The sequence below is a fragment of the Phoca vitulina genome, unplaced genomic scaffold (assembly GCF_004348235.1).
Source record: "Phoca vitulina isolate PV1807 unplaced genomic scaffold, GSC_HSeal_1.0 scaffold2, whole genome shotgun sequence".
NCBI classification, from domain to species: Eukaryota; Metazoa; Chordata; class Mammalia; order Carnivora; family Phocidae; genus Phoca; species Phoca vitulina.
The window spans coordinates 67,172,156-67,198,883 of NW_022589705.1; the positions used below are offsets into that span (position 1 = coordinate 67,172,156).

Consider the following 26,728-nt stretch of genomic DNA (forward strand, 5'->3'; position numbering starts at 1 on the left):
CTCCAGCCCCAGCCCCCCCAAAGTGCCCCAGGTCTTCTGGCTTTATTCCAAGCCTAGTCGGAAGTGGGCAAAGACATCTGCTTCCTCCAAGGGCCCCAGCTGGGTGGGTGGGTGGGGGGCAGCAAGGCAAGGGAGAAGAAGGGGGCTCCTTTGTGGAGCCCACTCCCAGGGGTTCCTGGGGATCAATCATCTGAAAGCTGGAGAGGCTTGTAATTTTATTCCCTGGGAGGAGGAGCCTGAGAAGTCGGCCAGTGGGGTGGGGATGAAATGCGGGAGGGGGGAAGAGCGGCCAGGGGAGCTGTTCAGGGAGGGGAGGGACTTGGCTAGGTCTCCCAAGCCTTCTCCACTCTCCAAACTTTCACCAAACTCTTGGCCCCCGCCTTCCCGAAACCAAAACACAACAAGCTCTGGAGGAGCCGCGAGCGGCGCGGCGGGGCGGGCGGACTCGCGGCGGCACTGAGCCTCAGGAGGCTGATGCAACTTTCCCTTTAAGAAAGCCACCTGGGCGCACCGCGGTGCGGACCCAGCACGCCTGGGCCGGGGGCTGCAGCATGGTAAGGGGGCTTGGGGAACGGAGAGCTGCGGCCCGCGCCTCTGTCAGTCCTGCCGTCGGTCTGGGTTTGGTGGCTCCGCGGGGCTAAGCCCCAGGACCAGCGGGCGTGAGTGAGTGAGTGTGTGTGTGTGTGTGTGTGTGTGTATGATCGCGCTTGCATGCGGGCATCTGTGGGTAAGTGTGTGGGCGCACGCACGAGGATGTCTGTCTCGCCGCAAAGATCGGGGGTAGGTGCGCGCGTCTGGGTGTCACCGCTGTCACCAAGGAGCTAAAGCGGGCGAGAACGGAGGGGGGGCGCGCTCCCGAAGGGGGGTCGCTGCGTGCCGAAGCCGGCTCGGTCGGGGGCGGCGGGCGCGGAGCTGTGCGGATAGCGCCGGAACCAGAGCGTGTCACGGTCCGTCTGGGGCGCCAGTGGGTCTGTGCGCCGGGGGCCTGCGCGGCCGGGAACCGGCGGGCCGGCTCTGCGCCCCGCGTGCGGGCTCCCACTCCATCTCTTCGCACCGCTGGCAGGCCTGGCTGCCTATCTGGCCCCTCCAGCCGGCCTGCCTCCCTATCTGCCCGCCCACCCACCAGCCCGGTTTGGGTTCCCGCGCGCCCGCGGGTCCCGGGAAGCCGCGCCAGGGGGTCCCGACGCCCTCGGGATCTTTGTCCGCGGTTCCCGGCCACGGCTTTGGGAAGGGACTACGGCCGTGGAGTTATTTTGGGGCTGCTACTCCAGGGAAAATCCGCGCCCTCCCTACCCCAACCTTCATTCCGGGTGCGTGTGGGGCGGGCCCGGGCGGCCACAGGTGAGGGCAGGGGCCTGGCAGTCGGGGGCGCCCACCCCCAGCCGGCGCCCCGCACCCCGCAGCCACCGCGGGGCGGTAGAAGGCGGCGGGGCCGGGGCGGGACGGGAGGGGGGCTAGCCAGGAGGGCCGGGAGGGGCCGGAGCCGGCCTGGGGGCGGGGCAAGGGGGCGGGGACCTCGGCGCCCCGGTACTTTTCCACCGCTGGGGCCGGGGGCGGAGCCGCCGCCTCCACACCAGCTGAGAGGCCCACACGTGGCGGCTGATGTAACACCGCCCCCCGACACCTCGCACCCCGATTAAAGCGGACGCACCCCGCTTCGAGGAATCGGGGTGCTACAGGCGGTGCCGCTGCTCCAAAAGCGACCGCGCCCCTGCCTGCCCGCCCGGGGCCTCCTCGCAGTCCGCCGGCTGCTTCTTAAAGGAGCCGCGCCCCCTTTCGGGCCTGCTCTCCGCAGACCACGCCCCCTCGCTGGTCACTCTTAAAGGAGCCGCGTCCCCGGCTCGCTGACAGCTCCAGCACAAAGCCTGGGTCTATTTCTTTGCTGAGGCAAGCTTGATGCTGCGGTTACTAGAAGATAAAGGCTGGGGTAAAGGCGGGGGCGAGGAATGGAAAATGAAGAAGGGTCTGAGAAGTCCAAAGTGAGGGAGCATCGGAAGGTTGGAGAATAGTGGGTGAGGGAACTGGTTCTAGGAAGGGACTAATGGGCGACACTGAGCATGCCCAAGTATTTCCAAGGACCGCAGAGAAAACGCCCCCTTACTCGGCCTACACTGCGACTGCGGCGGTGCCCGCTCTGTGCCCAGCCCTGGGGACACAGAAGAATCACACGTTTGCCCTGGAAGATCTCTCCAGTTCGTGGGGAGCCAGATCTGGACACAAGTAACCATGCCGCAACACTACATGTGAAGAGCGTGTTAATCAGATGTATACAGCGTGCTTTGCGGGTTCGGTGAAAAGGTGACTGCAACTGGAGGAGGAAGGAAGGCTTCTTGAAGAGAATGCCGTTGGGACAGGTTTTGAAGCTGGGGAGGATATATACCAATGGTAATGGGGACAATGGAACCACCTGCACAAACATGGAGGCAAGAACCTCTGGGAATGCTGAATAGTCCCACATGGTCACAGGTGGCTGCAGGTAGCTGACCTGGGCACCAGGCAAAACTAGAAGCCCTCCCCTGCCCCCACAGCCCCTCCGCTCCCTCGTCACAGCACATAGAGTTTATGCTGCCTCCTCTCCTAAACTGTGAGGTCCTTGAAGGCAGGGAAAGAGCTTGTCACCTTTCCATTCCCAGAGAGGACTCCAGGGCTTGGCTCAGATGGACCTTTACAATTGATTGACAGACAGCCCCGTTTGGGGACAGGGAAGGACAGAGCAATGAGCCAGTTAAGTAGCTGGGTCCTATGACTGCCCTCTCACCATCCACCCTTGAGTGGCTCCCAGGCAGCTCACACCCAGCTCTCCCTCTCCCCACCCTAGGCCTGCAGCACCTGGCACTCCTGTCTCGGGGTCTGGCTCGGGCTTCTTCCTGTTGCACCTGCAGAAACCAGAGATCCCCGCTTGTCCCTCACCTCCTGTGCAATTCATCACCAAGTCCTACCAGTCACCTTCTATATTTTTCTCAGATCTGTGCACCTCTCCCCACCCTATGGCCACCGACCTGGTCCACACCCCCTCATCCCTGGCCTGGCCTCCTCCTGACTGACTTCTCTTCCACTAACCCCTCCCTCCAGTCCTTTCTCCACACTGTGTCTAGGGTGAGTTTTCAAAATGCACATTCCACCAGTTGCTCCTGCCAGGTGCAACTCTGCCTTAAAGCCTTTGATCGAGACCATTGCCCTCAGGATAGAAACTAAAATCCAGGCCCCAAAGGCCCTGACCCTGCTTATCTGTCCACCTTCATCTTTGGCCACTTTCTCCCTGGCAATCTGAGCCCAGCCTCAGGGTCTTTGCACATATTTCATTTGCTTGAATCTCTCTTCCTGTTCTCTTCCTCACTATTGTGACTTTGCCTAAATAAGTCCCTCTGACCATATAGCATTGCTTCCTCCGGAAAGCCCCCTGTGACTCTCAGACAAGGCCAGATCCCCCTGCTCTCGACTCTCATAGAAGGATCTTTCTCCTTCAATCTTTGATTGTCTGTGTTTGAGTCACGAGTTTCCCTCTTTCCCCCTAGCCTGCAAGATGCAGGGGGGCAGAGACCGATGAGTTCTTACTGCCCAACACAGGTCTGGCCCAGAGCAAGCCTGAAATAAATATTTGTGGAATAAGTGAATTTAATTGTGGCCAGCCTTAAATGCCTGCTAAACAGTCTAGCCTATATCCTGTTGGCCGTGGAGAACAATGAGGGGGAATCGGGGCTTTAGGGTTTTGGGGAGATTAGTGGACTGGAGGGGAAGACTTGCAATAGAGTCCAAAAGTAAGCAGAAACTTCAGAACTTACAAAGGAAGTATTACTAGCCCCATCTTCCAGATTGAGAAAACTGAGGCTCGGAGAAGTTAAGTAACTTGCTCAAAGTCACATACGTAGTGAGTAGCAGAACCAGATTTCCAGCCCAGGCCTACCAGGTCCCAGAGCCCAAGCTCTTCATCACGTGCTAAACTGACCACTTGCCAGTGGTGGTCCATATGTGGTACTTTTTGAATGGATGGACGGGGCCATTTAACAGAATGGCAGAAATGGCAGAAGCAGGAGAAGCAGCAAAACTTTCTGCCCAACTCATTCATTCTCCTGGAGGCCACCACCACGCAGCCTCTGTAAACCAATCTGTAAACACTCTGAGCACAAGGACTGTATCTGCAGTCAGTGCTCAGGGATGACCTGAGTGAGAACACCCTGGAGCCTAAGTTCTGGGCAGAATGTCCTCAGTTTACTTACCTAAGCAGGGGGCATAATAATTACCAGCCCAAGAGGTGGCTCTTAATAATGCTGCCTGCTGTTATTACTATTCGTTGGCCGAAGAGGGACAGCTTTGGGACAGTCAGATCTAAAGTTTACAGCTTAAGGAGGGGTGCAGTGAGTGAAGAGGACAACGGAGCACAAACCCCCTCTTCTCCTGATGCCCCCAGAAGACCAAAGCCATGCGCAGGGGTCTCTTTAGGAGGACCCTTTGAGAGGCAGAGAGACCAGCCTGGGTGACTGACAGAAGGGAAATGGTTACAGGTCACATCCGCGCCTACCCCCACCCTGGGGAAAAGGCTGTGCGACATCACGTGGCCAGGGCCAAGTCCTAAGGAAGCCAAGTGCTGATTTTCACAGGCAAGGACCTTCCTCCTTGTCTCTTCTGGCCTTCTAAAACCTTCCCGGACCTGTAGGAGAGAGGCGGCCCTTGGCAGGTGGCTGTGGGCGGGACGGAGTGCCACAGAACAGCCTTTGGAGTAGAGTCTACTCCCTGGGAGGGTAGAGAAGGCCCCAGAAGATGAATCCAGTCCCTCCTGGGACCAGGCCCCATGGAGGTTGAACATTCTTGTCCACCTAACCCAGGGTTTTCCTCCCATGAGAGAATTCCTCCCTGAAGGTTGAATCCTCTACGGCCATACCACCCTGAACGCGCCCGATCTTGTCTGAAGGTTGAATCCTCTCCTGAGGCCCGTCAAAAACAACCCCCTATTACATCCGTGTCTGACATTAAACCTGTATACACCAGCATGGCCCTGTGGCCACTCCTTCCGTTTGTCTGCCACCTCGTCCGGCTCGTCACGCCCACCTTGTGTCTCAGATGCTTCCTACAAGGTCTCTGGCTGGCCTGGACCATCGTTCCAATACTTCAGTCTTACCCATTGCCCTTCAATCCCATTCAAGCAAGACATCCTGCTAGTGTGCCCTGGGCTAGGGGCAGGCACCGAGGGTAAATGAAACACGGACCCAACCCGCAGGGAACGCACAGACTCATGGTTGATGGACAGAAGCAAATAAGTCTAGTATGAGTTGATAAGGACACCAGTAGAAACCTGCTAAAAAAAATGAAAGGAGGAAGCAGTTTGTTCACTGTGGTTGGGGAGAGTGCCAGGAAAGGCTACAGAGAAGAGGTGACATTTCAGCATGGTCCTAAAGGATTTGCAGAATTTTACCGGGTTAGCAGGAGGGAAGATGTTGCAGGCAGGGGAAGGCCTGAGCCAGGGCAGGGAAGTGGTCCCGTGCACGGCGTGTTTGGTGCTCACAGAGCTTATGGTCCAGGGCAGTGACATAACAGCATGCCCGGCTGTCCTGGAGCCCAAGCTGAGTGGCACCAGGGTGAGGAAGGACGGTCCTGACTGCCCGGCTGGGGTGAGCTTGGGGAGCACGTGCTGATCCAAGCTGGCTCCCCTTCAGGAGAAAGGTTGAAGCCATCCACACAGACGATGAAGGAATTGGACACTGTCCCAGTCCTGTGTTCATTTTTTAATCTTTTATAGAATTGGGCATCTGGAGAGGTAAAAATAGACCTTTGCCCCTTGGGACGGGATCCCTGGAGACCAAGGGATCCAGGGGAAGGGTTGGAAGAAGGGCTAGGAAGGAGCCGATCGAGGGTCATCCAAAAAGGATGAGATGGGAAAGGGCCTGGCAGAGGGTGGGCCAGCCTGGGAGGGGAGTGAGGGCCTGCCAGCTGGTGGTCCGGGCCCAGCACTACCTGTCCTGGAGAACCCTGACAGCCACACCTGGCCTGCCCTCACCTTCCCGGGCCAGGTTCCCACCCGGCTCTCTGCTCTCTCCACAGCTCTTGAGGTCTGTGGTCTGAAAGGTGCTGGAAGCAGAGCCTGTGAGTGTGGTCCAGGACTCCAGGGCCGCTCCCCAACCTGCTGCTGCCATGGTAGGAAAAGGTGCCAAAGGGATGCTGGTGAGTACAGGAACCAGACTGCAGGGTGGAAGGGGGTATCACGAGCACCGCCCCCTCTGAGGCCTGCCGGCTGCTTGCCATGCCAGGGCTCCTGACTAGTAGGGCTGTCCCAGGCCCCAAGCAGGTGGCCCCTTACCCGACAGGCTGGATGGTGTTGCGGCTCAGAGCCCATAACGGGGCCGATTCTGCCACAGAGCCTATGACGGCACGTCAGGGGGCAGGAGCACACTCCCCATCCTCATCACAAGAGGTGCTCTGGCCAGCAGGACAGGAGGACACCCAGGACAGTCACACGGTTGGCACCCTAGCACCCCACCCCCACCCCATGCTCTGCCCGCTGCAGGGAGCATTCCAATGTGCTAATCAAAGGGTCTTCGGACCCTGTCTGGTTTTTCTCTCCTTCCCTGGTTCCTTCTCACTCTGAAAAGTAACAAAGAACGTTTCATTTTGAATCTTCTTCTGAGGCCTCAGAAAACTCCCCTCTCCCCCTGCCCCAAGGCATGGCCCTTCCTTTGCCCGCTACCCCAGAGCACAGGAGAGGTGCTAGGGAGCCCCCGGGAGAGGCAGCTGGCAAGAGCCGGGCCTGGTCAGGGCTTGAAGGAGGAAGACTCACTGAGGGACAGAGCAGGTTGGCACTGGAAGCAGGAACCGGGAAAAAGATGTCAGAACCGATCCCAAGAGCAGTGGTTGTATTTCTTCTCTTGGGGATCTTGCCTCGGGGACAAGCTAGACTGGGCAGCTGTCAGGGGAAAAAGCTGGTGACTGAGCACAGCCCTGCCCTTGGCCTCTCTCACCCACATCAGTTCCTTCCATTGCTTTTCTCATTCTGTGAAGGATCGATTGGCCTAGGGTCTCTGCGGAGCTCCCCCACCCCCTAAATAGGCCCTGTCTCTCACCAAAGATTTCTGGGGCTCAGAGTACTTGGTCCAGAGGAATGGTTTGGGAGAGGTAGATGGGCGGTTTTGCTCCAGGGTAAGGACCCTCTATCCTGCTCCGTTCTGAACTTCTAACATTCAGCCCCTCAGGCCTGCTCTGGCCTGGCTCCTACTGGTTGGAACCAGTCTGAATGAACCAAGTTTCTGAAAGTATTCCTGAGCCAACCTGAACTTGGGGTGCTCATAAATGGGCAGAGATGAAGTCTCGTGACCTGAACACTTGCTGGAGGTGATGCTGTGATAGGGCCAAAAATGGCCTCCCTTTCCCAGAGAAGTCCGGGAATTGCCACAGGCCTATGGTCCATAGGAAGTGGGGTGTGGCCCTGCCCCTGCTACATGGAGATTCCGAGCCCTGTGAAACCTGAGAAACCCTCTGGGTATTCCCTGGCTGCTCTTCTTTCTCGGGAGTGACCCTGAAAGGACTGGTGCAGGCAAGCGGTTGAGATGTGGGAGCCTTGTGTGCCACAGAGCGAGCATCAATCACGTCCCATAATCCCTGCCCGGAGCTGAGCTTCCCGGACTCTGGGCTCTGCCCGGCCAGCCTGTCTGTGGAAGGGATTGCTGCCTTGGGACGCCCGTTCCCAGCCCCAGGATGTGCCTAAAGATAGCCGGGGCTCGGATGCCCTCTGCCCTTTGGCTTCTGCCGGCCACTGCTGGTTTGAGGCCCATAACATCTGTCCCCTGGGCTCTACCGCCCTCCCCCACCACCACCACCACAGCGGTTGCTAGAGATTCTATTCCTGCCTCTTTCTCAGTTCTGCTGATGACCTTGGGCTACTCTCTTCTCGGGCCCCAGTTTGGAAACTGAAGCCATCTCCGTTCAGGGCTTGTCTCCAGGACACAGGCTCCGAGGAGCGCCATCCCTCCTGGCTGGCTGGTGTAGGCAGCTGAGCCAACACTTTATTAGACGCTTGTGCTCCCCTAAAGGCAAAGAGCAGAGGACACTCCTTCCAGACATGCCCTCCTCTCTATGCCGTGGTAGGGGTAGAAGAGAGGCTACCGAGGGCCACGCATGTAAGCTGCTTGGACAGTCCCAGGCCTGTGGCTTCTTCTGCCATTTGTGCCCCCGTATGTGGGGAGGGGGTAGCTAGCCCTTGCCGTGGGGTCCTTACTTCCATCCCCTTTGCCTCCGGTTTGGGTGTGAAGACATGGGTCCCCCCACTCTCCTCAGCATCAGCAGACACCCTGTGTCATCCTTGGAGCTCCTGCCCTTTCTTCATGGGGCAGGTGCCCCACCGAGAAGCAAGCCCCTCTTCAGCACGTGCCCAGGCCCACATGCCTGGTGCACGTGTCCCTCCGCCCACCCCCAGCCCAGATGGTCTCTGCCGGGCCAGCTCAGCTGCCTCCCTCACGCCTCAGCAGCTCCTAGGACAGGGCCATGCAAGAACCCAGCTGGCCAGGGTGCCTCCAAGCCTGGGAGCAGCTGGGATGCTTGGGGGCACCGGGGGGTGGGTGGGGTGATACTTCCATGGAGACCTAGTGCCTCTGCATACGCGTGGGGTGGGGCTGCCTGGGCTCAGAGGACAGGGAGCTGGGGGAGAGGAGCCCAGGACAGAAGAGCCCCGCTGGGTCAGCTGTGACCACACAGCCTCACACCAAGGTCACAAGCTGGCTGATTCAGGCCCCTCTCCATGCCTGCTCCCCACTGGCACAGAGTCTTGGGCAACAGAGGCCTTGGTGAGCCTCGTTGGCCTCTCCCCGTGTCTTTGAGCACACTGGCTGCTGCTGCCATTGGGAAACCTTGTGATGCATAAGAGCACAGTCACCTGGGCTAGGGCCGTGAGTGCCAGAGATCTAAATCATCCCAGAAGGCTTTGCAAGCACCACAGGCCACCGGGGGCTGCCGCACCCTGACCTGTTCTGTTCTGCTTTGATAGGATTTGTACACCTCTTCTCTGCACCATCCATTGCAGGGCCTGGCACACAGTGGGTGCTCACCCAGCCCACATCCTGGCATGTGGCAAGTGCTCAGCTGATACGGGTTTGGCCCTCGCTGGGAGTTTACCAAGTACAGGGTTTGGCCCACGTTGGGCACTTCCTAGGTGAAGAGCCTGTCGACGACCAGGCCCTCACCTGGCACAAGCCCCGGCATATGGGAGGTGCTCACCTAGGACGTACTTGCCCACAGTGGGCACCCGTCTGTCATAGTGCCAGGCGCACAGTGGGCGCTCCCCCAGCTCCTGGCTGGGCATCCACTGGGTGCTCGCCTGGCACAGATTTTGGCCTACATGGGCTTCTCCTCTAGTGCAGGACCTCACCCACCGCAGAGGCTCACTGGCATTGGGTGGATATAAAGTGGCTGCTCTCTTCACACAGGCCTGGCACACTGTGTATTCTTCTAACATCCGACTCTGTGCGTAGTGGGGGCTCTGCTAACACAGGTCCTGGTGGTATAGTGCGTGCTTTCTGGGCACAGGGGCTGGCACACTGTAAGTACTCTCCCAGCTCAGGGACTGGCACAGAGTGGGCCCTCTCCTTATAGAAGGCCTAGCACGGAGGGGGGCTCTCTTAGCCGGGACAGCCTGAGCTATGACCTAGATGACCAACCAGGTGACCGGAGATGTGTAACTACGCCCTCCCAGGGAAATGGACAATATCTAGACCCAGTGTTCCTCAGGCCTCCTCTCTGGACCTAAGATCCTGCCTCCCTTCCCCTTGGGCTGCTTCCCCTCCCCACCTTCCCTGGAGCACACCTGCTCAGTCCTGTGCCCTCCCCTCCCCTCACACAGCTTCCCTGCAGCCCTCCCCCCTGCTCAGTCCTAGCTCGGCAGGACCTTCCCCCTGGAGGCACAGGGCACAACAAAGCAACTAGATTCCTTGCCCCTCTGGAGACATGCCCACTCTTATTAAGAAAGTCAGAGGCGGGGGCTGGGGGAGTCGGCCTCCCAAAGTGGGGCTGGAGCAGCTGGATCCCACTAATGAGGCCTCATTACGGCCAGGGCCCAGCTGGGCTGCTGCCGCCTCCTGTCCCCATGGCCGGGGCCAGAGAAAGCCGTCCAGCCAGGGCTGTCTGTTCTGGGCACCCTGCCCAGGCCAGGGCAGCCAGAGCCCAGAGCCCACCCTGGGTGGAAGTGAGCATTTGGGCATCATGGGTGACTGGGCCTTCCTGAAGCCAGTGGCCCAGCCAGGGCTTTGGCCCACAGTCTGTGCGCGCAGGAAGTCAGCGGAGCGTGTCTGGGGACCTGGCTGCATGAGGCTGGCCCAGTGAGAGGCTGAGTCAGTGGGGTCTCAGACCATTCTTAGGTGACTTGCTTGAGCCAAGACTGGTCTCTGTCTACCCCCCAAAATGGGGATAATAAGGTATCTACATCAAGGCATTTGCGGGCAGGCGGGGGGGGGGGGGGAATTAAATGAATGAATATATGTAAAGTGTTTAGGACAGTGTCTGGCTCATAGTAAGCACTTAATATGTATTATCTATTACTGTTAGTGCTAATTCTCACTAGATTTGATGATGGGTGGATATTATTCCTATTTCAGAGATGAGGAAACTAAGACCAGACATGTTAAGTGACTTGCCTAAGGCTATATATGGTGAGAAACTGGCAGTGCTGGGGTTTAAACCAGGTCTATCTGACTCTAAACTTGTGCTCTTTTTTTTTAAAAAGCCATCCTAAAAAAAAAAAAAAACCATCCTGACATGTTCCCTTTGAGGTCACCATACTTACCAAACTCACAGAAAAGCTAGGTTTTCTTTACATCAGAATTCATGCATGCTTCCGTTTGGTGGGGGCTTGCTGAGACCCTCCCATGTACCAGGCCCTCTGCCACCCTATCAATTTCCAAAGAGAGGTCCGCCTTCCTGGGGCCAGAACACTCGTGCCTACCTTCCTGACCACTGGTCTGTGCTATCTCAGCATCAGCTGGAGACTGACCCGTGAGTGTGGCCTCAGGGAAGTGGGACTGATGGGTCTGAGTGACGTCCGCCCCAGTGACGGTGACACCTGCTGGACTGAACCCAGCCCATACAGCACATACTCGCGGAGCGAGTCCTCAGGCTCTGGGCAATGCAGTACAGATCTCCGAGGCTCCTGTCCTGTGGCCCTACCTTTGCCTGGACTCTGTGGTGACCACTCTCTGGGCTAGTGCCATCTTTCTTAGGACAGGTGACCTTGCAGTTCCCCGGGCCAGATCTTTCTTGCGTGGTCAGCCACATTCTTCTGTGAACACACTCAATCATCTTGGCTGGTTGAGGGTCTCCAACTCCTACGGGGGGAGGGAGGGAACAGCTCCAGAGCCCACCATCCCCCCGCCCACGCCACTCTAAGAAGTCTAAGATGCTTTGGTAGTGCCCTGTGGACTATGCCCCCCCTTCTTCCTGCCCTTCACCAAGTCTAGTGCCCAGTGGCTCCCAACCACCCTACCAGGGGCCCACCAAGTGCCAGGCCTGGGAGCTCAGAAGCATCTGGGCCCCGAGGCCGCTCGCTCTCTTCCGAGCTCGCTCTGCCTCACTCTGTGGTTGTGAGTATGTGTGTGTGTGTTTTGTTCCAATAACTTGCTGGGAACAAGGGAAAAACACAACAAACCCCACGCCTCACTCTAGCTCTGGAGCACCCGCGCTGGGCTGCATGGGGACTGGCCGGAGGGGGAGGGCCGGGGAGGGGTAGGCAGAGCTGCGGGAGGAGATGAGGTGAGAGTAATTGTAGCGGGAGAGGCAGGGGATGCGTCAGTGTCGCCTGGAGCTGGCAGAGGTGTGAATGAGAGCGGAGACACGCGCGCTCCGCTCTGAGTGCTCCTCCTGGGATGGCCTCGGCTCGTGGACCTGTGGCCCCCTCCTCCCCAGGACAGGTCAGTCACCTTCCAGAAGGTTGAGCCCCCTCCCTGGAGCCAGGCGGTCTGGGAGGCTGGGCTGGGGGGTGGGGAGAGGGGCTGAGTGGTCTGTGCCAGGGAGGGGCAGGCCCAGCCAGCCAGGGAGACAGACACCAGCAAAAGTGACCCAGAAAGTTGCAAGTGTGCGAAGGAGTGCAGGAAGAGTTAGCTGTGCGGTGGGGGGCCTGGGGGAGGAGAGTGGGGGGGGTGAGCGCTCCCCCAGCCCAAGGACCTGCTGAGAATCTGCTCTGTGTATCAAAGCTGCATTGTCCTAGCTCCCGGGGAGACGGGCCGGAGGTGCCCAGGAATTGTACTAATCAATACAGCCCCATTGTCCGTGCCACGGCAGTTACTCCTATGGGGAGAGTGAGCAAGGGGGCAGGGGGACATGGTACATGGACTCAGCAGTGATGGTGGGGGAAGAGGATGGGATGGGGGTCTCAGGTGGGAGGAGAGAGAGACCCCAGAGAACGTTCACCAGTGTCCCCGGCAAGTGCCCGGACGGGGTGGGCACCCATGTGGCCTCATCCCTAGAAGCTGGGGATGGGCACAGATGTCGGGGACAATGGGGCTGATGGCAGCAAGTGTGAAGGGACAGGGAGAGCCATCCTCCCCGCCCGGTAGAGCATTCTGATTTGACCTTCAGAAGGCAAGAGAAGGAATGTCTTCTGGGAAGACCTGGGTTGGGTCTGGGAGAAACATTATGCAGGGCTGCCCTCAAACCTCAGAACTGCCAGGGTCACAGACCAAAGCCACTTCCCCGAGTGCCAGACCCACTGCCAACTGTCTGGGGTAGAGACTGCCCACAGCTGCTGCGTGTGAGGCAGGGCTGCTGGGCTTCTCCAGGGCTAGAGGCAGGGCCCACCCAGTGTCCGCCATCACTGCTCCCCAGGGCCTGGAGCAGAGCCTGGCGAGCCTGGGGTGCATCTTCTGTCTGCTCCCTGCAGTGTTGGCAGGTCTCTGCCCACCAATCAGGGCTCTGGGCAGAACAGCACAGGGCATGCCCTTGCCTCTCTCACCTGGGGTGAGAAGGCTTGGACTCCTAACCCAGCGTCTTTAACTATGAAATCAGTGGACAGACTAGGCAACCTCAGTAGATCTACTAATCTCTGTAGTTCTGCCTTGCCTGGAATTTTCCTATTCCTGACTCTCTCCTGAGTCCAAGCCTCCTCTACGAAGGCTTGGACTCCTAACAGGTGCCCAGAGCTTGCTCTGAAGCTTTCCTGGAGGCAAGAGGCACTAACAGCCCCTGAGTACTGCTTGGCCTAGGGCGGATTTTCCCATGGTCCTGCTCCTCCACCCCTGGCCCCTGACTCTTTCCCAGATCTGGATCAGCGAGGCCAGATAAAGGACAGAAGGCTCTGTCATTGCAGGGCGGGTGCTACCTAAGGGCCAGCCTGGTCCCTGGACCAAAGGGAGAGAACTTGGGGGAAGAAGAATCTAAGGGTGTGGGGAGGTCGTGGGGTCTTTTAAGGCAGCCACAATTTACTGTAATGGCGATTCTGCCTGAATTCCCCAATAGGGCTCAGAGAAAGTTGCCGGTGATCTGGATTTGGCTCAAGGTCAGTCTGGGATGTGGGGTCTTGTCTGTCCTCCTCCATAAAGTTTGTCTTGGATGGGACTTCATCCCATGAGCAAACCCCAGGGCTGCAGAGTTCTGAACAAGAGGCCTTCTAGATCCCAGCGGGGCCCGCCCAGCCAGGCGGCTCCAGGATTCTTCAGTGTCCACCGAGAGCAGGAGGAGGGAGCTCACAATTCACAAAAATATCCAGTGGACACTGGTCTGGGAGGGTGGGAGTGAGGAGCCAGAGGAGAGCCGTAGCCCAGGGTAGAAATCTGGGCTCTGTCCGAGTCTGTGCATGAAGAAAGGAGGGGGTGCATCCCATGCGGGTGCTCACCTCTGGGAGGGGGCTCTGCGGCTTTGTTTCCTCTTTACTCTTTGCTGTAGGTTCCCATTTTTTTTGGTGATAAGCTTAAAATGCTTTTATAATTAGAAGAAAAACAATAACTTTTTTTTAAGGATTTTATTTATTTATTTGACGGAGAGAGACACAGCGAGAGAGGGAACACAAGCAGGGGGAGCGGGAGAGGGAGAAGCAGGCTTCCCGCTGAGCAGGGAGCCTGATGCAGGGCTCGATCCCGCGACCCCGGGATCATGACCTGAGCTGAAGGCAGACGCTTAACGACTGAGCCACCCAGGCGCCCCAACAATAACATTTTTTAAAAGTCATTTAGAAAGTTAGTGGGAACTAATGGAAGATTCAGGAGAGAGTCAGGAATAGGAAAATTCCAGGCAAGGCAGAACTACAGAGATTAGTAGATCTACTGAGGTTGCCTAGTCTGTCCACTGATTTCATAGTTAAAGACGCTGAGTTGCAGGGAGTGGAAATGACTTGCCCAGAGTCGCTGGGGGAGCAGGCTCTAGAATGCTGGGGTTCTCATGCCTGGCGCAGGGTCCTGCCCTGCCAAGCCCAAGGCATGGTGGGGAGATCTGGATTCTGCCCTCAGAGCTGAACACCCCTCATTCCAGGAGCTCATCCAGAGCAGGGACTAAGCCAGGCACAAGGCTATGTAAAGGACTTATGTAAGTGATTGCTCTGTATGGCTCACTCGGCTAGGCAGGCACGGGGTGGGAGGTCACGAGTCCTTGTGTGGGACTGGACCCAGCTGCCTTAAGGACTGCTCCTAAAGGGAAGGGCATCTGTGCATGTGTGGTCTTTTTTCTTTTTTTTTTTAAAGATTTTATTTATTTATTTGACAGAGAGATAGAGAGCACAAGTAGGCAGAGTGGCAGGCAGAGGGAGAGGGAGAAGCAGGCTCTCCACTGAGCAGGGAGCCGGACGTGGGGCTCGATCCCAGGACCCCAGGATCATGACCTGAGCCGAAGGCAGCCACTTAACCAACAAAGCCACCCAGGCGCCCCTGCGTGTGTGGTCTTATGTGAGGGTCTTATGTGCGTGTGTCTTTGTATGGTGGGCATCATGGAGGATGATCAGCCAGCTTACCCCACTCAACCATGGAAAGAAAGCCCCAAAGCCTGCCTTCTACCCAACTTGGGGAGCTCGGGCACAGGGCAGGGCTGTCCCTATCCTGGAGACCACCGATCATGCCCATGGCCATGGAGTCTCAGGTGAGGGTTGGGGCTATCCAGGGAGCCTGGGGAGGAAGCACCAGCCCCCTGTGGTTTAATTCGTCACCCAGGTGTGAGCAAGGGGGGAAGGGAGAGCAGCGAGGGGCAGATAGTGAAAGATGGGTGATGGGCAGGAGAAGCCTGGAGCCCGGCCAGTCGGCAGGGCTGAGCTGGGTTAGGCAGACGGGCTGCTGGTCTGGCTGAAACTGTGAGCACAAAGGGGTTCTTTCGTGGGTGCCCGAGAGCTGACGTCCGCTGCAGGGACAGGTCTGATCAGTGGTACAGGTGTCCACCCAGCAGAACAAGAACATGAGCGGCTTAGGCTAGGGAAGAGGATGCAAGGAGAACAAAATCGAGGCAGTGCTGGAAAAGCTCGCCAGCTATGGGTCTCGCTGCCCAGGAAGGCAGCGGCCGGGGGTGCCCAGGGGAGAGCAGAGAGGGGAACTGGAGCCTCCAGAAGCCCCGCAGAGCATTTTGGAGATCCTTTCCTCTAGTGTACTTGGAGAAAGGGGGGCTTGCTATGTCCTCTGCAGAGAGCCAAGCCCTCGCCAGCCAAGTCACCTGAACGTAGCTCGCACTAGAACGGAAGTCAGAGGCCTGGCCGTGGCTCCCATGGTGACCTCCCAGCCACTGCTCTGGGAGTCGGCCCCACGGTGCTGAGACGCAGGCCTCGGAGCCAGAATCGGGGCGCTTCTCACACAGCTTGCAGAGTGTCGCTGACCCCAGCTCCTTCTGCACCGCAGAGCCCTAGTGTGGTCAGGAACTCCCACCAGAGCCCCATCCCCGGCTCCCTGCCCGGGGCCCCTGTCTCAGGGCTCCCGCCTCCCGAGTCGTGAGTTGTGGCCACATGGCCGAAGTGGTTAGCGCAAGGCCCAGTGGTGTGCCGCTCATTAACTGAGCAGAGCTGGCTCCTGAGGGCTCAGTCAAGTGGCGGCCTGGGGGCACCCCCACCCTCACTGTCCCCCTCGATGCCAGGGAAGGAGCAGAGCTCAGAAATCCCGGTCGGGTCCCGCTGCACTTGGTTGGGGGGGTGCCTCAGCATTCAAGCCTTGGGGACCTCGGCCTCTGCAAGGAGCCCTGCCTTTGCCCTGCCCATGAAACCCTCCTGGCCCCTCGGGTGTCTCTTTTACAGCCGTGAGCACTGCTTCATGACCCCACCCATTTACTCTGCAGCTGCCAGTCTCCCATTGTGCCCCTAAGTAAACAAGCCTTGGACAGAATAAAACTGTTATTGTAGGGTCAACATATAGGAGCCCTATTTGGCCGGGATTTGTTTGGGAATGCAGAAGCTGTCCCCAAGCCGGCCTCACACCCTCTGAAAAAATGCCCCTGCCCGGACCGTGCAGAATTGCTAGGCCTGTCCCCAAGAAGGCCTTCGGAGGTGGTGACAGCCTTAGGCAAGATTCTGTATGGGCCTGTCCCAGAGGGCACACTCAGGCTGTGAGCCACCCTCTCTCCCAGAGCCAGACTGGCCCTCAAGCCCCTTCATCAGGGAAGCCTTCCCGACCTCACCCTGCGTGCCCCCCGCCTGGCCTCCTTCCATATATCCTTGTGCCTTGAGAACTTGCGCTTTGTGGTCACCTCGCGGCTGCAATATAAAAATCATGGATTTGCTTCTGTCATTGATGGCTTGCTCCCCCACTGATTTCGAGCTCTGAGTGCGTAGGGGTGTCTGTTTAGTTCACTGCTGGATTCCCAGTGCCTGGTGCAGGGGCACACAGTAGGTGTTAGTAAATCCCCGTGGTTGCAGGAATGAACGTATGCAGGCTCTTTCAGCCTGTCAGTTCACTCTGCGTGCTCCTCAAAGGGGACTGGACCCCAGTTCTCGGTGCCGTGCCCCCAAACCTCCTTGGAGGGTGTGAAGGTCAGTGTCTCCTCTGGGGGCAATGCCAGATTGGGTGTACGGGATGGTTACTCCACAGGGTGTCTGTGCTTTGGTGGCCAGGGTATGCAAGCCGAAATATGCCCACTGTGGGAACAAGGGGTACGTGGCTGGGGCCTCCACTGGGCACTGGTGCCTCCCGAGTCTCCATTCCCAAATAGGCCTTCCTGGAAAGCGCACAGGTCCCAGTGAAGCCATTGCTCCTCTCTGCATTTGTCGGTCAGTGTCAGGATCCGGCAACATTTCGAAGCACCAGACCTCTTTGTTTATTGGCCAGTGTGACTGTTGTCCTTGAATATGTCTCTTTCAAGCTGGGGGCCAGTGTCACTTCAGCAGCGTCCCTCAGAAGCCATGCTGCTCTGTCTTCAATCCTGGTGTCCTCCAGGGACTCCTGTCTGTTTCTCTCAAGGGAATAGCCCATCTCCCAGAGGCTGTCTCTGTCACTCTGTGCTTCTCTGCTGGTGATTCTCAGGGTCCCTAGTCTCCTAGTGAGAGCCCCCGACCCCTCAGGCTCTCACTCAGGGCGGCTTGATTTCCTGTCACCCTGGGAGGGGGTGGAAGGGGCATGGCATGGGGAAGGGGCATATTTACACTTGTAAAGGGACTTGCTGAGCCAGTTCCAGCTGTGGGGTTGGGGTTCAAAAGGGGCTGTCCTCAGTGGGGCCTCAGGCCACCCAGCCCAGCCCTGCAGGCCTCCCCCCCCCCCCACCCCCGCCCCCGCCCAGGGCAGACCCAGCTTCCTTTCCTTGGGGCAAATTCCCCTCAACGGCCCCTCCTGGCCAGCCCCCTCCTCGTCCGCAGCCCACCCCCTCTCAGCTCAGAGACCTTTTTCCGGAGTCCCTCCCTCTGTTTCCCCTAGCAGTCTGTCCTCCAAGTCTGGCGTGGTGCCTACAACTCTGGTCTCCTCCCCCAGCTCATGGCCAGCACCACCCAGCCCAGGTCGGCTTCCCCAGGGCCCCCTCCCCGGCTATGGGCAATATCGATGGCTCCCCTGGGTCCTCCCATCCTGAGTCCCAGAACACCCTCCCCAAGTCTGGCCCAGCTCAGTTACTCCCCCGTCTCCCGCCTCACAGCCCTGCCCATCCTGTGCCCCCAGGAAAGCGCCTTCAGCTGGGGGAAGGGTCGGGCATCCCCTCCCCCGCACCGCCTGCCCGTGGGCGGCGGCGTGCTCAGCCTGGTGATGTGGTAGCGGCGGGTGGGGGGTGCTGTCTGGACACAGGCCCCTTTGTGCCCAGCCCGACTTGGCTGCTTGGTATGAGGCTCAGCTGCTCCCAGATCCTCACCCAGAGGGGAGAGGGGAGGCTTTGGAGGGGCTGGGGCTGGGGGGGCTCTGGACTTGGGCTCCCTCTCAGTGTCCCACCTCTCCGATGTTGGCAGCAGCTGCTCAGGTGGGCTGGTGCCCCTGGCACAGGGTGCTGGGGGGCTGGTGAGGGAGGCCCCGCTTGGCACCCTCCAGCAGCCGCTCCTCTCTTCTCCCCTTCTCTGCCAGGCCAGCCAGCAGCTCCTGCCAGCAGAGGGGAAGCCCGGGGTGGGGGCGGGGGCTTGGGGGGTCCATGGTGTCCCCGCTGGGAGAGGCCCAGAGGGTCAGGCACGGGAGCACAAACCTTTCTGATGGTAGCTTCTCTCCTGTCCCCACAGAATGGTGCTGTGCCCAGCGAGGCCACCAAGAGGGACCAGAACCTCAAACGGGGCAACTGGGGCAACCAGATCGAGTTTGTACTGACGAGCGTGGGCTATGCCGTGGGCCTGGGCAATGTTTGGCGCTTCCCATACCTCTGCTATCGCAACGGGGGAGGTACCCAGTGGGCACAGGGCAGGGACCTCCCACTTGGCTAGAGCCTACCCACCAAGGCCTGGGCTACCCCCTCCCTGGCACAGACCCCTCTCCAGACAGGCTGGCCTCTGGCTCTCATCTCCTTTGCCCCAATCCCTGGCTTAGGTACCCTTTACCTAATGCACAGGTCACCCCCTGACCCTGGCTGTCTGCTGTTTGGGCCTGACCCTGCTAGCCTGCTCCCTTGAGGTCAAGAGAGGTAGAAAAAGGCGCCCCAACCTCCCAAGGTTTCCTGTCTTACACCCCCTGTGTGTCAACAGCCCCCTAAATGGTTCAGGGAATTTGAGGATCCCAGCGACTTATGTTTGTGAATTTGCTTGGTGAAGCCATCAAATCCCACCCTAACATGGTGGGTCTGGGGCCTGGGTTCTGTTCAGGAAGCCTCTGCCAAATTCAAAGGCACGCTGTGGGTAGGATACCTCAGACCCAGGCTCTTGCTCAGTGCGTGGACCACCCTCCTCTGGTCTTAGCCGATCACAAAGGTTTTGCTGTTGGGTTCTCAGCAGGAAGAGGGTGGGACCCCCCAAGCCCGCCCTGAGCCAGCCCTTTCCCTGCCTGCCAGGCGCCTTCATGTTCCCCTACTTCATCATGCTGATATTCTGCGGGATCCCTCTCTTCTTCATGGAGCTCTCCTTCGGCCAATTTGCAAGTCAGGGCTGCCTGGGGGTCTGGAGGATCAGCCCCATGTTCAAAGGTGAGGCCTGGGTGGGGTACACTGCCTCCCCCCCCCACACACACACACATGCACGGGCCTCTGGGGGCCTACTCACCCATCTGTACAAACACTGTCAACCCCCACGGAGCCTTGGTGCTGACCCCAAGCCCTACGTCAATGGCCAAGGCCACAGATGCATGCTGGGATCCATGTTTACTTGGCCTCCGCCTTCCTCACCTACCACGTGTATACACAAAGCCCCCGGGCCCCCCAGCTCACCCCTGCTAAGGCCTTGACCTGTCCCTTCGATGGCCCCCCCACAAAAGCCTGCCCCGGGGGGGCCCCTCAACATTAACCTTGCCTCCTTCAGCTAGATGTGTGAGGCTGCCCCCCTTCCCTCCCTCTCCCAGGTGTGGGCTATGGCATGATGGTGGTGTCCACGTATATTGGCATCTACTACAACGTGGTCATCTGCATCGCCTTCTACTACTTCTTCTCGTCCATGACGCACGTGCTGCCCTGGGCCTACTGCAATAACCCCTGGAACACGCCCGACTGCGCTGGGGTGCTGGACGCCTCCAACCTCACCAACGGCTCCCGGCCCGCCGCCCTGCCTGGCAACCTCTCCCACCTGCTCAACCACTCGCTCCAGAGGACCAGCCCCAGCGAGGAGTACTGGAGGTGAGGCCCCACTGGCCCCAGGCTGGGGGGGACACCTGGCGCCAAGCCTCGGCTCTCCCCCCTTGCCATCGGGCAACTTTCTGCCGACCAGGTGGGGTGCGGGGACCGGAGCCGGGCAAACTAAGGAGTTTACAGACTAGCTCAGGAGAGGAGGCTGACACAGCCGAGAATGATGGAGGGCTGGACGCTGAGTTGAGCGTCCTGACAGGGTGCAGTGAGGGAGGGCTCCAGCAGTCAGGGACGTCCGCAGGGCAGAGTCGGGGGACAGCGGGGTGTCTTCCTGGTGAGAACAGCGTGAGCAAAGTCCTCAGGTCCCGAAGGAGAAGAGGCTGGTCCTGACCCTGAGGGGAAGCTCTTCTGATGAGACTCACAGGTGTGTGGGAAACTCATGGGCCCTAAGGGAGCCTAGGAGGGGCCACCAGCCTTCCTGGAGAACTTATATGAATTAAGCATAGACTTACCACTCTGCAGGGCAGAGGGAGCCGTAGAAGCTTCCTGAGCCCAGGGCTGTCATCATCAAGCCGTGCTTAGGAAAGACAGCCTGGCACTCGTATGCTCTGTGGTGAGAGAGACTGGAGTCTCAGGGCTGGCTGCAGGGAAGCTGCTGTTGGAGGTGTTCTAGAACACCTTGGCGTGAGGGCGCAGGGGGACGTCCTGAAGGAAACCCCCCATGTCCTGTTGGGGAACTGGTGGGAAGAGAGTGTTGGGGGCCTGTGGGTAAGCCATGTTAATTCATTCCATATCTACAGGGTCTGCTCTGCCAGGCCCTAGGTACCCATGGGGTCTGAAGAGCCCTGAGCCCCTCGCCTGAGGAGTCCACAGTCCTGAGGGGGGTCATATTAGGGCAGGTGCTCAGGGGTGTGGTAGGGGCACAAAGACGGGGTGATCAGTTCTGAGGGACGGGGCCGTGAGGAGGTGGTCCGGAAGGCTTCCCTAGGAGGGAGGAGGGAGGTGTAGAAGGGTTGGGAGAGACGTGGGCAGGAAGGCCGTGGCCACGAGGTGGCGAACTGGAGACAGGTGGGACGGGAGAGGCCAGAGGCATCATAAGGCACAGGGCTTCCCATGCCAGGCTGAGGTTTGAAGTTTCACCACCAAGTGGTAGAGAGCCAGAGGTGAGATGGCTGAGGCCCCGGGGAGACGGAAGTCCTAGCGGGTCAGAATCCTCTGAGCCTAGTCCCGGTGCTCCGACCCCGCAGGGCCCGGCTTCCCTGCACCAGCCGCCGTGCTGTGTCACCAACATTCAAAGACAGCTCAGATGTGGTCACTACCCACAGGGCTCGCGGTGTAGACAACAGCGAGAGGCAGGCAAAATTACCTCCAGGCCGACTCAGTCCCTCAGTCGCTGGACAGATCATTTCTCGAGCACCTAGTAGGTACCAGACACTGCCCTCGGAAGGGAGACAGGGTGAGGAGTAAGACACTCGGCTCCTGCCCTTGCGGAGGTCCCATCTACCGAGAGGACTAAGCAGTTTACTACCCAGTTAGGTATTCTACTGCGTTTGAGGCATGGTGTGGTCAGGACAACTTGATCTAGACTCGGAGGGTGGGGGGAACCTGAGGAGCACAAAGCCTCACCCGCACCCACGGGGCTGCTCCAGAGCCTCTCACCCCAGCCGGTCTGCCAGGGAGGCCCAGCCGGCTAGGGGCAGCCACGGCAAGGTTCTGGAGATTTTATCCAGGGCAATCAGAGGGGAATAGTCCTCAAAGAAAACTGGTCATGGGCTGGGGGGCGCCCAATGGGTGGCCCATTGAACTCTCCTCAGTCAGGGCTGGAGTCAAGCCTGCCTCGCTAGCCGCTGTCCCAGGCGGGGCTCCTTCCCAGCAGGATGGCTCCCTGCTGCCCCCTCCTGGAAACCCTGGGAAATGACCCTTGAGAGGCCTGCCCAGGCCGGCTTCAGCAAGGAAGCGAGGAGAGCAAACACCGCCGTTCCCCTGGGCACCTACTGTGTGCCAGGCACGTTATCTCCTATCACAGTATCCCTATTTTTCAGATTCAGAGACTGACTGATGTTCAGAGGTTAAGGAACCAGGCAGCAGCGCTGGGTCAGGAGATGTGCTTCCACTGTGCCTGGCGCCTGGTATGAATCAGGCCAATGATACTCTGCAGGTGTCCTTGGTCCACACTCTCCAACACCCCTTTGGAAAGCTGTGTGATCACATTTGAGCCCCGCCACAACCTCGTTTGCTAGCTCGTGCAGGTAGTATAAAAAAGTCCCGTTTACAAATGAGGGAAGCAGGTCAGAAAAAAGATTAGGAGACTCCTCTAAAGCAAGAGAAGCACAGAGGACAGATTTCTGAGCCCCAGTCTGCCTCCTGCCCACCCCCTGGCCCACAGTCTCCTCTCTCCCACCAGCCCTTCAGTCTTGTTTGACGATCCTCTGCGTGCTGGTCTGATTCCGGCCCGCAGGCGCTGAGTAACAACCAGGCTCTCACCTCCACAGCCTGTGGTGCACAGCAGAGCACCCGAAACCCAGTGGGACTTAGGCCCCAGCACCCTGCTCCCAGCGTCTTCATGGCAGCTCTGGGGTAGCACAGACCTCACTCAGATTGCGGCTCTGTTGCCCCTCAGCTGTCTGGCCTGGGAGATCGATCACCAAACCTCTCTAAGTCATAGCTGTTTGTCCATTAAATGGGAGGGGTCGCAACACCTACCTTGTTGTTATAAAGAGGGAATGAGATCATGCGGCATCACTCCGAAGAACAGGGACGGGTGCTCAGGAAGCACAGTGATGCCTGCCGACAGGCTCCAGCCGCTGCTGGAGACACAAAGAAACACATTAGGCTGTTTTGTTCTCAAGGAGTTGATCGCTGGGCTGGAGCAATTAAAAAATAATGCAGAATAATTCCAGAGATGTTATGCATCGAGAGCCAACTTGTAAATATGCTGGGTTCCAAGAGTTCTTAGGTTAATTGATCTCAAAAGCACATGGTCCCAAAACAAAACGAAAAACTAAATATGGTGCCATAAAAAGAGAGGTAGAACTCACTACTTGGTACCCAGGCTAGCATTCTAAACTTTTTAACCCCCCGGTATTGTAATGCTGTGCCCTTGCAAATCATATAAATGATTTAAACATAATCAGATAAAACACTACCAGTTTAACATATATAATTAGACAAAGTTAAAAAAAATCTTTTGAACAAGAAGTGGTTTCTTTTCGTGGAATGCTATTGGCTGAAGTAAAGCAGCTCTGAGTAAGCAGCAGAAGGACCCTGTGGCTATTCTGGAAGGCTTCCAGCACGCAAGTGCCCTGAGTAGGTGTGCCCGGTTGGGTGGGGTCTGGGCAGCCCGGAGCCCCCAGCCCAGTTGCCTTCAGCTTTGAGTGACCTTGTCTGCTACCTCAATAGCCCCAGAATACTTTTTCTGTGTGCTATGAAGGAAGAAAGATTGGAAAGCACTGTCGAAGGGGACCAGGTGACTCTTGCTGGTGGTCCCACAGCTCCTGAACTTCTGCCATCCCCTTGCCTTTGGTTCCCCCATTGACTAAAAGCCTGGAGTTGGGCACGTGTTGGACAGCGCCCTCTGCAGGTCGTGGTGCGAAGGGCGGCCTCCAGGGAATTTCTGAGGCTGCGAAGAGGCAGGCCCGCCCGGCAAACACCAAATCCCAGGCCTGGCATCATTGTCCCATGAGGGGACAGAGTAACATCCCATCACAAGGTATTAAAAACGTTGCCATGAGGTTTGAGAACTGACTTGGGAAAGAAAGTGCGAATAGCTGAGAATGATAGAGGACAGCCTATGAGCTCTCCTGAGAGGTCCTAGCTGTAAAAGGGGACAGAAGGGAGCCTGTATTTACCTAAATCCAGCTACAGATTATGCTAGGTTGGTGTTATTATGCCCATTTTACAGATGAAGAAACTGAGGCTCAAGAGCTTACCTCTTGCTCACCACTTCTAGCCTGGACAACTGCAACAACCAGGCTGGTCCCCACTCCCAGGTTCTCTCCTTTCTACCTCCAGATCCATTTACCACAATTTTCACTCATTCATTCATTCATTCATTCAACAAATATCTTTTGAGTACTGCTCTGTGCCAGGCACTTTGCTAGGCACTGGGGGCGCTGGGTATTCCTGCCTTTCTAGAAAATGGATGACAAACAAAATAAATAGGTTAAAAGAAAAAAAAAAAGGAGACATATGCTGTGGAGGAAAATCTAGCAAAAGGGGTAAGGAGTGCTGGGCAGGGGCCAGGGCTGCCATTTTAAGCAGGGTAGCCAGAAAAGGCCCCTTTGCAAAGAGGGTACCCGGAGTAAGTATCTGAAGGAGATGAGGAGGGTGAAAGCAATGCCGACAAACCCAGCTGCATAATTTGTGGGGCCCAGTGTGAAGTGGACATATGGGGCCCCTTGTTCAAATGTATGCAGAATTTCAAGATGTCAATGGCAGAACATTAAGCCCAGCACGAGGGCCTTCTAAGCAAGGGGCGCTGTGTGACTGCACACGCCTCACACCCGTGTGTACGTGTGGATGTTTGGGGAAAGAGCCTCCAGACAGAGGAAAAGCTCATGCGTGCAAAGACCCTGAGGGAGGGGCATGCCTGGCATGATTCAGGAACCACGAGGAGCCCAGTGCAGCTGGGGCAGTGAGCAGTGCGTCAAGTGGGAGGACAGGAGACCAGAGGGGTGGCAGGTTGGGGACAACGGACCACTTTGGGCCTCGCAGCCACTGCAAGGACTTAGGCTTTTCCCTGGTGAGAGATGGGAGCCGCTGCAAAGTTTTGAGCCAAGGAGAGACCCTGAAAGTGCTCTTACCAAACCCTTCAGAAGCTTCCCATTGCTCGCAGGATAAAATTCAAACTTCTCAGCCTTGCCTTCATGGCTTTTTATAATCTGGCTTCTTCCTATCCTTCACCCTTCTCTCTTCCCTTTACCTTCTGTCCCAGGCTTGCTGAGCTGCTGACAGACCCAGGTTAGCCATGTTCTTTCACGATCCCCTGTCCTGCTGAGTGCTGCGTCCTCAGCCTGGCATGTGCTGCTTCTTCTCTTCACCCACTTGCTCCCATTCCTCAAACCTTAGCTCAAGCCTCACCTCTTCTGGGAAGCCTTCCAGTGTGCCCCTCCACCACCCTTCCAGTGGTGTCCATATGCCCGATCCAGGTCTCTATGCCCAGCATCTCACACAGGGCCCGGCACATAAGTGTCCGGTTGATTGAAAAGGCACTGCTGGGGCGGCGTAGGGCGCCAGATAGAGCCACACATACATAGGGGAGGAATTCGGGTTCAAGCCTAGGCCTGCATGCCCCAGAGCCTCCAATCTTTATTCAGCACTCCACCGCCTCCCTCGGTTCATCAGGGATGGAGAAGGCTAGTGTGGGTGAAGAGTTCCCAGAAGGCTTCCTGGAGGAGGTGACACCTGATAGGATGTGTCCGGGCTGGAGGAGAAGGCATTACTAAAGGGAGAAATGCACAAGCCAGGGCCTGGGATGGGCCGGAATAGGGACAGGGAGGCCTCCACACTCCCGGGACTGAGGAGGCTGGCCCAGGCTCAGGGTGTTACCCCCAGGCGCCTTTGTGGTCCCGGAGGGGCTGCAAGCAGTGGAGTCTCAGGGCAGCAGACAGAAGGGGTGGGGTGGGGCCAGTCGGGGCTGGGGCCTCATAGTGGCACCCTTCTTCCACATGCTGCACCCTCATGAGAAAGAAGGAACCTGCCAGGCTGCGCCCCAGGCCTTGGGAGTCACTCACTGGGCATCAGGGGCCCGGGCCTCAACAGCAGAGTATCCCCTTCCCCAGGCTCTACGTGCTGAAGCTCTCAGACGACATCGGGAAATTTGGGGAGGTGCGACTGCCCCTCCTCGGCTGCCTTGGTGTCTCTTGGGTGGTGGTCTTCCTCTGCCTCATCCGCGGGGTCAAGTCTTCAGGGAAAGTAAGTATACCCCTCCCCAGCAGGGTCTGTGCCCACCCAGAAAGACCCTGCTTCCCCTGCCGGGGCTGTGTGTAGGGGTTGGGGGCAGGCGGTGATGAAGGGACATGGGAGGGGAGGAGCGGCCAGAGGGTGGTGGGGTGGTGGCTGAGGGGCCAGGCAGGGGGTGCCCAGGGCGGGAAGAGCTGGGAGGAGTCCAGCGGAGCCTGTCTCGTGCACAGGTGGTGTACTTCACAGCCACATTTCCCTACGTGGTGCTGACCATCCTGTTCGTCCGAGGTGTGACCCTGGAAGGAGCCTTCACGGGCATCATGTACTACCTGACCCCGCAGTGGGACAAGATCCTGGAGGCCAAGGTGGGCCATGGAGTGTGGCCTGGAAGGGGGGGAGGGGCCAAGAGGTGCCCGCCTCTGACCCCCGCTGCTCTGCCCATCCTGCCCCGCAGGTGTGGGGGGATGCCGCCTCCCAGATATTCTACTCGCTGGGCTGCGCGTGGGGAGGCCTCATCACCATGGCTTCCTACAACAAGTTCCACAACAACTGCTACCGGTGAGCCCCCACCCCCCCGCCAGCCCCGGGCTGCCCCCTCTACCCAGCAGCCTTCCCCAGGCTTTCCCAGATCCGCAGACCCAGTGCAGCCTGCTGGGCCTCCCCCGAGGGCCCTGCATCGCACTCACGGCCTGGAGGTCCTGGGAGTGCTGGGTCTGGAGTGGGTCACTGGGGAACACAGAGAGAAGGCGGGGGAATGGTGATGCCCCTGGGGTCTCTGGGGCCTCGAGAGCCTCAG

At 58.3% G+C, this 26,728-nt stretch overlaps 1 protein-coding gene across 10 annotated transcripts in view; it reads left to right on the forward strand.

Moving 5' to 3' along the window:
* Positions 1 to 299: 299 nt before the first annotated feature.
* Positions 300 to 26,728, forward strand: part of SLC6A9 (solute carrier family 6 member 9) — a 31,558-nt gene continuing 5,129 nt past the window's right edge. The window contains exons 1-8 of one of the 10 annotated variants that reach the window (XM_032430647.1): positions 300 to 554; positions 6,037 to 6,156; positions 18,551 to 18,707; positions 19,309 to 19,440; positions 19,812 to 20,082; positions 25,812 to 25,944; positions 26,163 to 26,297; positions 26,387 to 26,490. In XM_032430647.1, coding sequence (XP_032286538.1) covers positions 6,127 to 6,156; positions 18,551 to 18,707; positions 19,309 to 19,440; positions 19,812 to 20,082; positions 25,812 to 25,944; positions 26,163 to 26,297; positions 26,387 to 26,490 — 962 coding nt within the window. In that variant the 5' untranslated portion in view covers positions 300 to 554; positions 6,037 to 6,126. The other 9 variants (XM_032430665.1, XM_032430640.1, XM_032430655.1 and 6 more) reach the window with 9 other exon arrangements.